Raw genomic sequence first — 14,085 nt, 5'->3', positions numbered from 1 at the left:
GGAAAGATGAGTGATTGGATGGAAGCTTGAAAGGTGGAGGGATAGGTGTTTGGAGGGATAGATGGATGGGTGGGCAGATTGATGGTTGGGGGATGAGGGGATGGGTGGATGTGTGGAGGGATGGAAAGCTAGATGGGCGGGAGGGCAGATAGGCAAATGCAGAGAGCATCAGTCTCCCTGTGTTAAATGGGACTCGCATCCCTTCCGCATGGGGCTTGAACAAGCTAACATCTGTGAAGTGCTTGGACAGTGCCTGGTGCATGCCAAGTGCTTGACAAACACTAGCCATCCTCATCGTCCTCGCTCTGACAGTGGGGGTCAGCCTCACGCCAGCGGCTTCCCTTGCGTAGGTGGAGTGCCCATTGCTGTGAGTCCCTCTCCCTTTCTTCTGCTTTGGTTCTCCTGTCAGCCTTCCCTTCCTGAGAACCACACTGTATATGTCTGCAAGGGGGACGCAGAGCCTTGGGCCACAAGGCCCTTCCTGTTGCCTCCGTTCACTCTCTCATTCACTCTTTCACCCATTCATGCATAGGATGAACCCCTGCCACGCACGTGCTGGGCCAGGCCCTGTGTTCAAGGGGGCAGGAAAGCATGGTGGTGAGGAGCACAGGCTTGGGAGCTGGGTTCTGGGTTCAAGGCGTGGCTCTGCCACTTCTCAGTGGGAGACAGGGAATGGTGGCCTCAGTGCCTCCAGTTCCTCAGCTGGAATATGTGTGGGAGGTCCCCCTCATGGGACACTGTGATAGTCATTGAGCTGAATGTGTGTGAAGCACTTAGTAGAGGACCTGCAGGGCTCACTTAGTCTTGGTTGATATCATCATCATCATCATCAGGTGCTGGGAGAGTTCGGGGGAGGGGAGTGGATGGAGGGAAGGAGGCTGTCTCTGGCTAGGAGGAGACCTGGGAGGTGCTTGCTCCCCACCCCCACCTATCCTCATGGACTGAAGAGAACAGACCCTCTGACCCTTCCAGGGGGCTCCCCTGAAGGGAGGGGGCCGGGCAAGCTGCCAAAATCTAACCTTGTCTCCTTGCCCTCTTCCTGACCCCACCCCATCCAGTGGCGATGGATGATGAGGATGGGAGATGCTTACTAGACGTAATTTGGTGAGTAACGGGCTGCCCACCCCCTGCCCTCTGTCTTGAACGTCCCCTTCCCCCTTCCGTCCCCAGCTCCTCACCTCCTCATCTCCTCGGTATCTCTTGCTCTTCTCTCTTTCAGTGACCCTCAGGCCCTCAATGACTTCTTGCATGGATCTGAGAAGGTAAGTACTAGGGCAGGGAGAGGCGTTCCCTGGCTAGGGGACTGTAGAATTGGGAGCGAGAGACAGTGAGAGATATGTCCCCTTGATTCAGTAAACATCTGGCTTGTGCCTTCTATGAGCTGTCTCATATGAGCAAAACAGACGGCAAATCCCTTCTCTCACACCATATACGTCTTAGTAAACACAGAAACGAATAACTTAATGAAGGTGATGGTGGAAAGCACTATGCAGAGTATGATAAAAAGTAATAATGTCACTTGCACAACAAAAGTGGTTTAAAAGAAAACGGATGGGGTTCGGGGGCTTCTTTAGCTAGAGTAGTAGATAGGGTCACTCTAAGGAGAGGACATTGAAGGTGAGATCTGAAGGGTCAAAGGGTGGTGACTGTGGTGCTTCTAGGAGGGGAAAGAGCAGGTACAAAGGTAAGAAAGTGCTTGGCATGTTTGAGGAAAAGAAAGAAGGCCGGGGGGGCTGAACTAAAGGGGAAACTAATAGGAGGCAAGACTGGAGTAGACAAACGTCACCAGGCTATGCAGTCCTAGAGGACTCTGATAGAGGTGTTTTGACTTTTATTCTGAATGTGACAGGCAGCTCTGGTGGGATACTAAAAAGAAAAATGCTGTATTTTATGTGCGCCCCAGAGAATGGAACACAGTGGGGAAGAGTGGAAGTCTGTTGAGCCATGAGAAGCCATATTAGTTATCTATGGCTGTGTAACAAATGTTCCCATCATGTCACCACTTAAAACATTTGTTAGAGCTCTTGTAGGTTTGGATGGTCAGGAATCTGAGAGCAGCTTAGCTGGGTGGTTGTGGCTCAGGGACTCTCATGAGGTTGCAGTCAGGATGTTGACTGGGGCTGTTGTCATTTGAAGGCTTGTCCAGGGCTGGTGGATGTGCTGCCTCAAGGGCTCATTCCTGTGGCTGATGGCAGGAGACCTCAATATCTCACCACATAGGCCTCTCCATATTGCTCCTGAGTGTCCCTACAACACGGCAGCTGTCTTCCCCCAGAGCGAGTGATCTGAGAGACAGCAAGGAGGAAGCTACCGTGCCTTTAATGTCCTAGTCTCCAAAGGCACACACTGTCATTCCCGTCACATTGTATTCACTAGAAGCAAGTCACTAAGTCCAGCTCACACTCAGGGAGGGGAATTGAGCTCCACCTCTTGAAAGGAGAAGTATCAAATAATTTGTGGAGAGGAGGTGAGTGTGATAGGAAGGTGGGGACCTGGGCCACAGTGCAGGCAGTGCAAGAGGTGCCAGGCACTGGATTTGGGATCTGTTTGGGAGGTGGAATCAGCTAGACCTGCAGGTAGATTAGGTGTCAAGGGAGAAAGACTGTCTGGAAAGACCCCTGGATTTTGCTTGAACAGCTGAGTAGATTGCAGTACTGTTTTCTGAGATTGGGAGTTTGGGGTAGATTCCAGAAGTCCAGGTCGGGCTGTTGGATATACAAGTTTGAGTTCTGCAGAAACATCTACTTGGAGAGAGAAATTAGGGAGGCCTCAGCTGGGGACAAACATTCACCAGGTACTTATGTGGATGCCAGGGCCTGTTCTGGGTGCTAAAGATGCCCCTGGCAATCAGAGCAGGTCCCTGCTCCCCCAGAGATGGGCACAGCATAGTATGTTAGGTGTCCAGATGGTGGGACGTGCCTGGGCTTCTCAGAGAAGGGAGTGACTTAGAAAGAAGGATGGGCGGTTGTTGGGAGGAGGTGGCATGTGTGACAGAGAAACCAAGGGGCAAAAGGTAGGGGGCACAGCTTGGACAAAGGCATAGAGGCAGGAGTCTCAAGTTCAAGGCAGCATGTCAGGAGAGCTTCAGAGGACAGGCTCGGGGCCTCAGAGTGGGGGCGCCTTGGGTTTTAAGCATGCAGCCAGGCCCTTTTCTTTGGGGCCTTTTTGCTGGAGTATCCTGTACCTCTTGCCAACCCCCTCACCTCACTCCTCATCTTTTTGTCCTGAGTAACCCTAAATTGGTTTCAACTGTAGCATACGGGCCTGCCACCACTGACCTTTGACATTGGGTGGGGGCGGGTCTTGTTGCAGCTCGACAGTGATGACCTCCTGGATAATCCTGGGGAGGCCCAAAGTGCCTTCTATGAGGGTCCTGGGGTAAGTAGCTGTGGCTCCCAGTCATCTATCAAATTGCTAGGATGGCAGCCAGCAGGAGGGAAGCCCCAAGGGCAGGAGGGGAGGCTTGGGCTCATCTCTCTGAGGGGCCTTGATAGGAGGAGGGTAGGAGTTCAGTGTGGGGTAACGCTGGCCATGACCTGTAGACCCTTTGGAGAAGGAGCTGAGGGTCCTCAAGGCCTTGGTACGGAGTGGTTCTGGGGAACTGAGGCAGATGCTGCTCTGGGGTTCACGGGGAGACACTCCTCTGGAGAGTGAGATGTTGGGGAGGCTTGGGGTCCTGCCCTGGCTCAGCTATGGGTGTGTTTGTGACCTGCGGGGAGAGGTCTCCTCACCTGCAGACCTCAGTCTCCACCCGGACAGTGAAGGCCCTCTATGTGGATTAACTCAAGAGTCTTTCAAACTACAGGTTTTGATGTATTTTCTGGTGAGGTATCAGTGGAGGTTACAGATTATGGGCATAGTATTGCTTGTGGAGCTTTGCCCAGATGTGCATACATATATTTATACATGAGTGTCCTGGATCGCGGTCCAGGACAGCATGAAAAGTATTTAAGAAACGTTGAACTCACAGTGCAGTTGGTACACAGGCTCATAAATGGTAGCTGCTGCTGTTGCTCCTGTGAGCTTTACAACCTTTTATTGGAAACCTTTGGGGCCAGGAATGTTTCAGAATTCAGAATTTTTCAGATTTGGAAAGGTGATGTGGTATGTAGGCCATGGATAACATCACACATTGGCCTTTCTGCAGCCAAACTTTTGAAGTCACATTATTTGGGTAAATGTGTTTCACCAAAAGCACCCTATCTGTTCTGGTCAGGTTTTGCTGCCAAGAGTAATGAAACCACTCTTGGTTTTCAGAGCTTTTTAGGATTGGGAATCACAGATAAGTATTGTGGGCCTGCGCAACTACTTAAAACACTGTTTTTATTATGTTCTGCTGATGGGTACAAATAGGGAAACTGAGGTCAGATTAAGCAAGCCCCAGATTGCACAGCTAAGTCCTGATAAAGCTGGGATTTACTCCCAGGTCCAGCCTCTTTCAGACAGAATGTTCTTTCTTGAACGTTGCTACCTTGACACCTGAGCATCTTTTGCTGCAGCCATGGCCAGGACTTGGCCCTTGCTAACCCCGGCTCTTTCTTTCCCACCTTTCCCGGCCTCTAGCTCCACGTGCAAGAAGCTTCCGGCAACCACCTGAACCCGGAGCCCAGCCAACCAACCCCCAGCGTGGACCTAGACTTCCTGGAAGATGATATTCTGGGCTCACCTGCAACAGGGGGCGGTGGCGGGGGTGGCGGGGGCACTGACCAGCCCTGTGACATCCTTCAGCAGAGCCTCCAGGAAGCCAACATCACTGAGCAGACTCTCGAGGCTGAGGCTGAGCTGGACCTGGGCCCCTTCCAGCTGCCCACACTGCAGCCGGCAGATGGCGGGGCAGGCCCAGCGGGAGCTGCAGGGGCGGCTGTGGCCGCAGGGCCCCAGGCCCTCTTCCCAGGTGGCACTGACCTGCTGGGGCTACAGGCCCCACCCACTGTGCTGACCCACCAGGCCCTGGTGCCACCCCAGGACATGGTCAACAAGGCACTGAGTGTCCAGCCCTTCCTGCAGCCCGTGGGCCTGGGCAATGTGACCCTGCAGCCCATCCCGGGCCTCCAGGGCTTGCCCAATGGCAGCCCTGGGGGTGCCACAGCGGCCACCCTTGGGCTGGCACCTATCCAGGTGGTGGGCCAGCCCGTCATGGCACTCAACCCACCCACTTCCCAGCTCCTGGCCAAGCAGGTGCCTGTCAGCGGCTACCTAGCCTCTGCAGCTGGTCCCTCGGAACCAGTGACCCTGGCATCAGCTGGTGTCTCCCCCCAGGGGGCCGGACTTGTCATCCAGAAGAACCTCCCAGCCGCTGTGGCCACCACACTCAATGGGAACTCTGTGTTTGGAGGGGCGGGGGCTGCCACAGCAGTGGCCAGTGGGGCGCCCTCAGGACAGCCGCTGGCAGTGGCCCCAGGCCTCGGCACGTCACCGCTGGTTCCAGCGCCCAATGTGATCCTGCACCGCACACCCACACCCATCCAGCCCAAGCCCGCTGGCGTGCTGCCCCCCAAGCTCTACCAGCTGACACCCAAACCATTCGCCCCCACAGGCACCACACTCACCATTCAGGGCGAACCAGGGGGCCTCCCACAGCAGCCCAAGGCCCCTCAGAACCTGACTTTCATGGCTGCAGGCAAGGCAGGCCAGAATGTGGTGCTGTCGGGCTTCCCAGCACCTGCCCTGCAGGCGAATGTCTTCAAGCAGCCACCTGCCACCACCACGGGAGTGGCCCCACCACAGCCCCCTGGGACCCTGAGCAAGCCCATGAGTGTTCACCTCTTGAATCAAGGCAGCAGCATTGTCATCCCTGCACAGCACATGTTACCTGGCCAGAACCAGTTCCTGCTGCCTGGCACGCCTGCAGTCCAGCTCCCTCAGCCGCTCTCAGCCCTGCCGGCCAGCGTGGGAGGACAGATCCTGGCAGCCGCAGCCCCCCACGCAGGTGGACAGCTGATTGCAAACCCCATCCTCACCAACCAGAACCTGGCAGGCCCTCTGAGCCTGGGCCCTGTGCTGGCTCCCCATTCGGGGGCCCACAGTGCCGCCCACATCCTCTCGGCCGCCCCCATCCAGGTGGGCCAGCCAGCACTCTTCCAGATGCCTGTGTCTCTGGCTGCAGGCAGCCTGCCCACACAGAGCCAGCCGGCCCCCGCTGGCCCTGCTGCCACTACCGTCCTCCAGGGGGTCACCCTGCCCCCCAGCGCTGTAGCCATGCTCAACACCCCTGATGGCCTGGTGCAGCCTGCCACCCCTGCTGCTGCCCCTGGTGAGGCCGCGCCTGTCCTCACGGTGCAGCCCACCCCCCAGGTACCCCCAGTGGTCAGCACGCCACTGCCTTTGGGACTCCAGCAGCCACAGGCGCAGCAGCCTCCACAAGCTCCCACCCCTCAGGCTGCCGCCACACCTCAGGCCACCACCCCTCAGCCTAGCCCAGGCCTGGCATCCAGCCCGGAGAAGATCGTCCTGGGGCAGCCACCCTCTGCCACAGCCACCGCCATCCTCACTCAGGACTCCCTGCAGATGTTCCTGCCCCAGGTAACCCGCACTGGGCTGGGGCAGGGAAGCAGGGGCTGGAGGTGGGAGAGGAGTTTTGGGGGAGCTGAAATGGGATGCAGCTGAGGCAGCCTGTGGGAGGGTCTTGTGGGCTGGCGAGAGCATCTCAGTGCTGGCACAGGTGCTCCAGACACAGGGGCCCCTAGGAGAGGCCTGAAGGATAGGGTCCCAGCTGAGTTGCAGGGGGACAGATTGGCAGGCTGGCTGGCTGACAGACAGACAAGGGGAGGGGCAGACTGACAAAAACTGACAGACAAGGAGAGGGATCTCAAAGAGGGAGTGGGTAAGACATGGATGGACGGACAGATGGGCAGGAGAGAGGGAGGGTGAGATAGAACTGGCAGACAGGCTGACGGGAGCTGAGATTGCAAGAGCTGCCCGCGTTGCAGCTTCCCAGCCTCCCAGGGCCCCACCCACCTGGCTGCCCACCACCCCCTTCTCTGGAGGCCTGGGAGCATCACTGGGGGTGGGGATCTGGGGGTGGGGGAGGCGGAGGTTTCATAGGGGTGGCCTTCTGACATTGTGCGGGCCGCCCGTTGCAGGAGAGGAGCCAGCAGCCCCTCTCCGCAGAGGGGCCCCACCTCTCCGTGCCTGCCTCGGTCATAGTCAGCGCCCCGCCTCCCACCCAAGACCCAGCCCCAGCCACCCCTGTCGCCAAAGGAGCTGGCCTCAGCCCTCAGGCCCCTGACAGCCAGGCTTCCCCGGCTCCAGGCCCCCAGGTAGATGAACCGCAGCAGCCTCTGTCCTCAGCGCAGACCCAGCCTCGCCCCCTCCTGCCTGCTCTCCTTGCTCTGCCCTGCCTGCCTCTCTGTCTTGCTGACTTGGGAAATGGCACCGCCCACCCCCATATTTCCCAAGTGTCTCCTGACAGTCATGGATGCTTGAGAACAGGGCCCGCCCTGGAGGAGCCCACACTCTAGACAGTATTCAAGCAAGATACACACAGCAAGAAATGTGTTATTTTCTAAAATTATAATTTCACATCTGAGTAAGTAATAAATTCAGATAGTTCACATTTCAAAACATATAAAGAGGTATATAAGGGTCTTTCAAAAAGTCTGTGGAAAAATAGAATTAAAAGATAACACGAATCTTTCCATGAACTTTTAAACAACCCCTCATGTGGTGAAAAGCCCCCTCTCCTCAACCTTTGCCTCCTTAGGTGCCTCCCCAAGGTGGTTTCTGCATTTCTTTTCTGTGCGTAGATAAACAAAATCACATAGATATTCTTTTCCTTCCATTTCTACAAAAATTATAGCATACTCTGCCTGCAGTTTTTATTTTTTGGGGGGGAGGTGTGGAGTGGCAGCTAGCCAGTATGGGGATCCAAATGCTTGACCTTGGTGTCATCAGCACCAGCTCTAACCAATTGAGGTGACCAGCCATCCCCTTTGTGTGCAGTTTTGCACATTGCTTTTATCATTTAAAAGTCGATCTTACAGAGATTTTTCTTCATTCTTTATATGACTTCATAGTATTTCATTGTATGGATGCAGTCATTTATTTAGCCAGTCCTTGCTGGGCTTTTTAGTCACTGCTGACCTTTAGCTATTATGATCAAAGCTACAAAGAATAACTTTGCATGAATGTCATTTTGTAGGATAAGTTCTTTTTTTTTTTTTTTTTTTTTTTTGTGACCGGTAAGGTGATCGCAACCCTTGGCTTGGTGTTGCCCTCACTGCGCTCAGCCAGTGAGCGCACCAGCCATCCCTATATAGGATCCGAACCCGCGGCGGGAGCACCGCTTCGCTCCCAAGCGCTGTACTCTCCCAAGTGCGCCACGGGGCCGGCCCTAGGATAAGTTCTTAAAAGAGAAATTGCTGGGTCTGAAGGCATATGTGTTTGTATTTTGACAGGTATTGCTAAATTGCCCTCCATGGAGTAAAGATGGGTTTAACCTTTGTCAGCAACATATGATTTGTACCTATTTTCCCACAGCCTCACCAGTGTATTGAATCTGGTCAGTCTTATAGGTCAAAAGAGTACCTTGTTTTGTTTTAATCTGTGTTTCCTTTATTGTGGCCGGGGTCAGGCAAGAGTTTCACAGATTGAGCTATTTGTATGTTCTGTTCTATGAAATTATCTGTTCATACCCTTTGCCATTTTAAAATTTTGGGTCACTGGTCATTTTCTTGTTTCTTTGTAGAAACTCTTTACATATTAGGAAAATTGCCTTTTGTCTTATGAGTCATAAGCACACGAGAGGTTGGGAAGGTCTACCTTTTTGTTCTGGAGGAGTGGATATTGTATCCATTCAAAAAGGACCAGTGGATAGGTAGAAAGTAGAGGGAGTAACATTAGCAAGGGCCAGTGTGGCAGAAGTCAGCCTGGGCTCTGGCCGTGAACAGCCATGATTTCACTTTTAGGCTCTGCTCCTTACTGTATAACCTTGAGCAACCAGTTTCTTCCTTCCATCAGCAGATGTTTAGGGGGGTGGTGTAGCACTTAGTGGAGTAAATGAGTTAATATATGCTTAGCACAGAGTAAGCACTTGATAAATGTTTGCTATTTTTTTTTTTTTTTTTTTTTGCTATTGTTGTTATGCAGTAGGGCATGGGGCCAGTCCAGAGTTGCCATCCAGAGGGACATGGGGCCAAGATGGCTCCTGATCATTTCTATATGCAGAGGAAAGACAAGCAGGAGTTGGGGGTGGGGTGACGAGGGGCGAGGAGCCTCCTGGCCTCTGAGAGACTCAAGATGGAAGCACTGTTTGTAGAACGAGTCAGACACAGGCCTGGGTCCCCCCCCCCCAGCTAGTGACTTCCTCTCTGTAATCCTCCTCCTGTCCTCAGCTGTGACATAGGGGTGGTATGGGTCCCTTCCTCAGCAGTGTGGTTGAGACCCTGTTGAGAGTGCATTTGTACTCTTACCATTTCAAAGTTGTACCTTCAACAGATATTTGTCAAGCACCTACTCTGTGCCAGATACTTTTCTAGACTCACTGCTAAGGTAACCAATTGTCCCAGGTTACCCAGACTGAAGGGGTTCTTGGGATGCAGGACTTTCCATTTTAAAACTGAGACAGTTTGGATAGACTGAGATGAGTTGGTCACACTATTTATTCCCTCTGGCCTTTTCCAGCCATTTCATCTCAAATTGCAGCCCCAGCCCTCTTCCTGCTATGTATTTCTCCATAGTACTTGCCACCGACTGACCCGCTGTGTGTGTTCCTTTTTACTGTCTCGTTCTCCCCACCATAATGTAAACCCCAGCAGGGCAGGGAGTTTTGTCTGTTCTGTCCCTGCTGCACCTGGCACATAGCGGGCACCCAGTGAATGTTAATTGAATAAATGAATGAAGAAATGAACCCAGCCACACATATGTGCCCATTGTGTGCTGGCTCTGTGACGAGTATGTCACAGTGAAATCAGAGGGGAGGAGACGCGATTCACCCACAGGACAACAGTCCAAGGAATGCAAATAAGGTGGAGGGAGGGCGGGAGATAGGGCCAGAGAAATCATTAGAGCCCTGTGGACCACAAGAATTTGCACCTGGAACCAGTGGAAAATTTCAAGCTAGGCCGTCACATGATCTAATTAAATGATTTTATGTGATCCCTCTGGTTGCCATTGGAAAATGGTTTGGTTGGAGGCAAAAGTGCAAGTCTGGAGACCATGAGGTAGCTGTTGTAGACCTCTAGGGACAAGATGGTAGTGGCTCAAAGACCAGGGTGGTAGCAGTGATGATGGAGCAAAGCTGAAGTTGGAATGGGTAGTTTGGAACTTGCTTAAGGATTGGAGGCATGAGGAAGAGGGGATTATGGGAAGAACTTCATGAACAGTAACATTTCTACTGTTTCTAGGTGCTGTTCTAAGCATTTTACAAGCATTCTCTCACAACGAACTCCATCAGGTTGGTGGTAGTATTCTCATTTTACAGATGAGGAAACAGAGGCACAAGGAGATTAATTAGCTTGCCAAGGTTACCCAGTTGGTAAATGGATTCAAACCCTCAGAATTTATTGCTAGAGACACCTAAGGTCTTGAGAAAGACCTGGGCGTGCATCCCAGCTGTACTTAATCGACCTCTCTGAGGCAGGGTTTACTTATCTGTAAAATTGGAATAAGGCCACCAGCCTCACACGATGGCTCTGCACAGAGCCAGCACTCAACGAACAGACACTTGTCATTAGCAGTGAGAGTAATGATGCTGTGGATGATCTTTGAGAAAGAAGGTCATTGTGCAAAGGCAGGTACGCACACGATCTGGTTCTTAGTCACACACACGCAGGCCAGTGCCGGGCGAGGCTCAGAGAGGACTCTGTGCAGCAGTTGCACCTGCAACAGTGCCTGGTGTGACAGAAGGTTCCTGATGAATGTGCGTTGGCTGAGCAAGTGGATGGATGGATGGATGGGTATGTGGTTGGCTGGGTGGATGAGTGGTCAGCCAAGTGTCCCCTTGGGGGTGGGGGACAGAATCACCCAGATTGTGAACCTCTGTTCTGTGCATATGCAGGAATCCCTCACTGTCTGAACTCTGCGAACTCTGGACCCAAATAAATTTAACAGCCGTGTGTGTGTGTGTGTGTGTGTGTGTGTGTGTGTGTACATGCATTTTTCCTTTGTGTTTTCACAAACAGAAGCACAGTGGCTGTGTTGTTCTGCATCTTGCTTTGCTTGTTTAACAATATACCTTGGAGCACTGGCTTTCAGACTGTTTTTTGACCCACCACCCAGGATTCTTATTCCATTTTAGGTCAACACCCAGGACACACATACGTATATGTGTGTGTATATATGTATGAGTGTGTATGTGTGTGTGGGTGTGTGTGTATATACACATATGTACACATGCATCATTGAAACAAAAGTTTTGTGAAATGATACCTATCATTACTATGTGTGATACACACCAATATTTTCTATTGTTTCCTCTGTTGTTTTTGAATGCTGGTCACAGCCCTCTAAAACGACTTGAGCTGTAACTAATGGGCACTATGTGCAGTTTGCAAATCACTGTCCAGGAGAATTGTAGTGTGGGAGATAGGAACAGGACTCTGAAATCCCAAGGCTATCTCTTACAGGCTCTGTGACCTAAGTTGCTTACCTCTTTGTGCCTCAGTTTCCTTACCTGTAAAACGAAGATGATAAGGCAGCACTTTATAGAATTAGGAGGGTTAAATAAATTAATATATGTAAAGATATATTAATATTAAAATATGTTAATGATATGTCAAAACATGTTAATATTAATATATGTTAGAACCTGGATGGGCATGTTGAAAGAGCTACGAAGCAAAAGAGGCTGGGCAGACTTCCTATGTGTTATCTTATTTATTTTTCTAGGTAAACCTTCTATAAAGAGCCAATAGTAAACATTTTAGGCTTTGCGGGCCATACAGCCTCTGTCATAGTGCAAAAGCAGTTATAGACAATGCGTAAATGAATGAGCACAGGTATGTTCCAATAAAACTTTATAGACACTGAAATTTGAATTTCATATAATCTTCATAAGTCACAAAATTTAATTCTTCTTTTGATTGTTCTCCCCCAACCACTTAAAAATATAAAAACTATTCTTAACTTGTAGGCCATGCAAAATGTAGCAAAGTCAGATGGCAGACTGGACTTGGTCTCTTTCCTTTGATGTCTTTGCTGTATTTCATTATATGGATACACCATGACTTACTTACTCAGTTCCCTGTGCATGAACACTTATGGTGATTTCCCTGTCACTGTTTACAAACAACACTTCAATAAATTTCTTGTACCCACGCTTTCCACACACATGTGAAAGTACCTGTAGGGTAGATTTCTAGAAATAGAATTGCTGGATCCAGCACTTTCCAAAAATCTTAGAGAAAGTGCTAATACAATTGCTCCTCTACAAGGTTTGTGCCAGTGAAGGCTTCTTCCTGCTCTACTGACACCAGATTAGCACTGGTTTGCCCTTTGCCAGGCTGGAAAATATCACCCCACATGCACCCCTCACCCCCAGTGCTTTTCTCTAATTGTGTGTGAAGTTGAGCATCTTGCCACCTACACGTGGGCAATTGAAATCTCTTGGTAAACAATCCACTCATATGGGAGTTAAAAAAAAAGATTATAAAAGTAATTTCATTCTCATTTAGAAAATACAGAACAGAGCAAAGAAGAAAAATAAATCACCTGTAATTAGTAACATTTTAGTATGGAGAGGTTTTTTTAGCCTTCTTTCCTCCCCACCCCCCAATTCCGTTAAAATGTTTTTAATTTCTAGTTAGATATTTTATTCACATGGTTCTCTCTTCAAAAAGTATTTTGGAGTACAGGGAAAAGTGATCTACCCCCCATCAGCCCACTACTGCCTCATTGCTATGCCGCCTCCAGGTAACCACAGGAACTTTTTTTTGTATGTATGTCCTTCCAGTTCTTTGTGCATGTATAACCTAGTGCAAATACACATTTGCAATTCTCTCCCATTTGTACCCAGAAGATATAACATTATACACTTAGAGAATTTCCTTGCTCTTCTGTTACAGTCTTGAAGATATTCCTCTGTACAAATGGACTGTAATTCATTTCCCCAGGAAATGCCTCACTGATGCACACTTGGCTGCATCCAGGCTTTGGCCCTGCACACGGACCTGCAGTAAACAACTCATTCATCTGCTGTTTCCCATACGTGCCGGGTGTATTTGGTCACTTCTGGAAAGCTGGATCAAAGCAAATGTGCATTTATAATTTGGATAGCTACCGCTGAATTGCATTCCTTTTGAGTTGTAGCAAATTGTGTCAGTTGAGACCCCCAACGGCAATATATATGAATGTCTTTACTAGCCATGTGGCTTATTCCTAATGTGGTGGGTGAAAAATGGTACGCTAAGGTGCTTTTGATGTGCGTTTCTATTTTTACAAGTGAGGTTGACCATCTCTTGAAATACTCAAGCCTTTTGAATTTCCTTTTCTGTGCACTGTCTGATCATATCCTTTGCCCCCTTTTTCTCACCAGGTGTTATTATTGTTTTCTAGAGGCTCTTTATATATGAGAGAGATGAGCTTTGTCTGTACTATGAATTGCAGATATTTCCCCTAGTATGTCATTTGACCTGTGATGTAGTTTGTGGAGTATGTGTGTGGGTGTGTGTCTGAAATTTTAATGAGAATGATGTAAAATTTTGGGGGGTATTTTTAAACTTTTCATTTTAAGATAATTTAAAACATATAGAAAAGTTTCAGGAATAGTACAAAGAACTCATGGGAGTTCTTTACTCTTTAACTAGATGTATTAGCTATCTATTGCTATGTAATAAATCACCCCCAAAATTTGGCAGTTTAAAACAACAAGCATTAATGTATCTCACATTTTCTAAGGATCAGGAATCTGGAAGCAGCTTAGCTGGGTGGTCTGGCTTGGGATCTCTCATGAGGTTATAGTTAAGATGTCAGCCAGGGATGCAGTATTTTGAAGGCTTGACTAGGCTGGAGAATCAGCTTTCAAGCTCACTTATGTGGCTGTTGGCATGAGGTCTCAGTTCCTCCCTGTGTGGGCCTCTCCAAAGGGCGGCTCATAACACACCACAGTTGGCTGCCCCCAAAGTGAATGATCCAATAGAAAGAGAGTGA

The 14,085-nt window shown here is 50.1% G+C and overlaps 1 protein-coding gene across 3 annotated transcripts in view; it reads left to right on the top strand.

Moving 5' to 3' along the window:
• Nucleotides 1-14,085, top strand: part of BICRA (BRD4 interacting chromatin remodeling complex associated protein) — an 82,858-nt gene that overhangs the window by 56,313 nt on the left and 12,460 nt on the right. For all 3 annotated transcript variants that reach the window (XM_063112319.1, XM_063112321.1, XM_063112322.1), the window contains 5 exons: nucleotides 1,059-1,104; nucleotides 1,220-1,262; nucleotides 3,313-3,378; nucleotides 4,564-6,522; nucleotides 7,083-7,259. In XM_063112319.1, coding sequence (XP_062968389.1) covers nucleotides 1,064-1,104; nucleotides 1,220-1,262; nucleotides 3,313-3,378; nucleotides 4,564-6,522; nucleotides 7,083-7,259 — 2,286 coding nt within the window. In that variant the 5' untranslated portion in view covers nucleotides 1,059-1,063. The remainder of the gene's footprint in view (nucleotides 1-1,058; nucleotides 1,105-1,219; nucleotides 1,263-3,312; nucleotides 3,379-4,563; nucleotides 6,523-7,082; nucleotides 7,260-14,085) is intronic.

Source organism: Cynocephalus volans, chromosome 10 (genome assembly GCF_027409185.1).
Source record: "Cynocephalus volans isolate mCynVol1 chromosome 10, mCynVol1.pri, whole genome shotgun sequence".
In the NCBI taxonomy this organism is placed as follows: Eukaryota; Metazoa; Chordata; class Mammalia; order Dermoptera; family Cynocephalidae; genus Cynocephalus; species Cynocephalus volans.
This window is presented reverse-complemented; position numbering and strand designations above follow the sequence as displayed.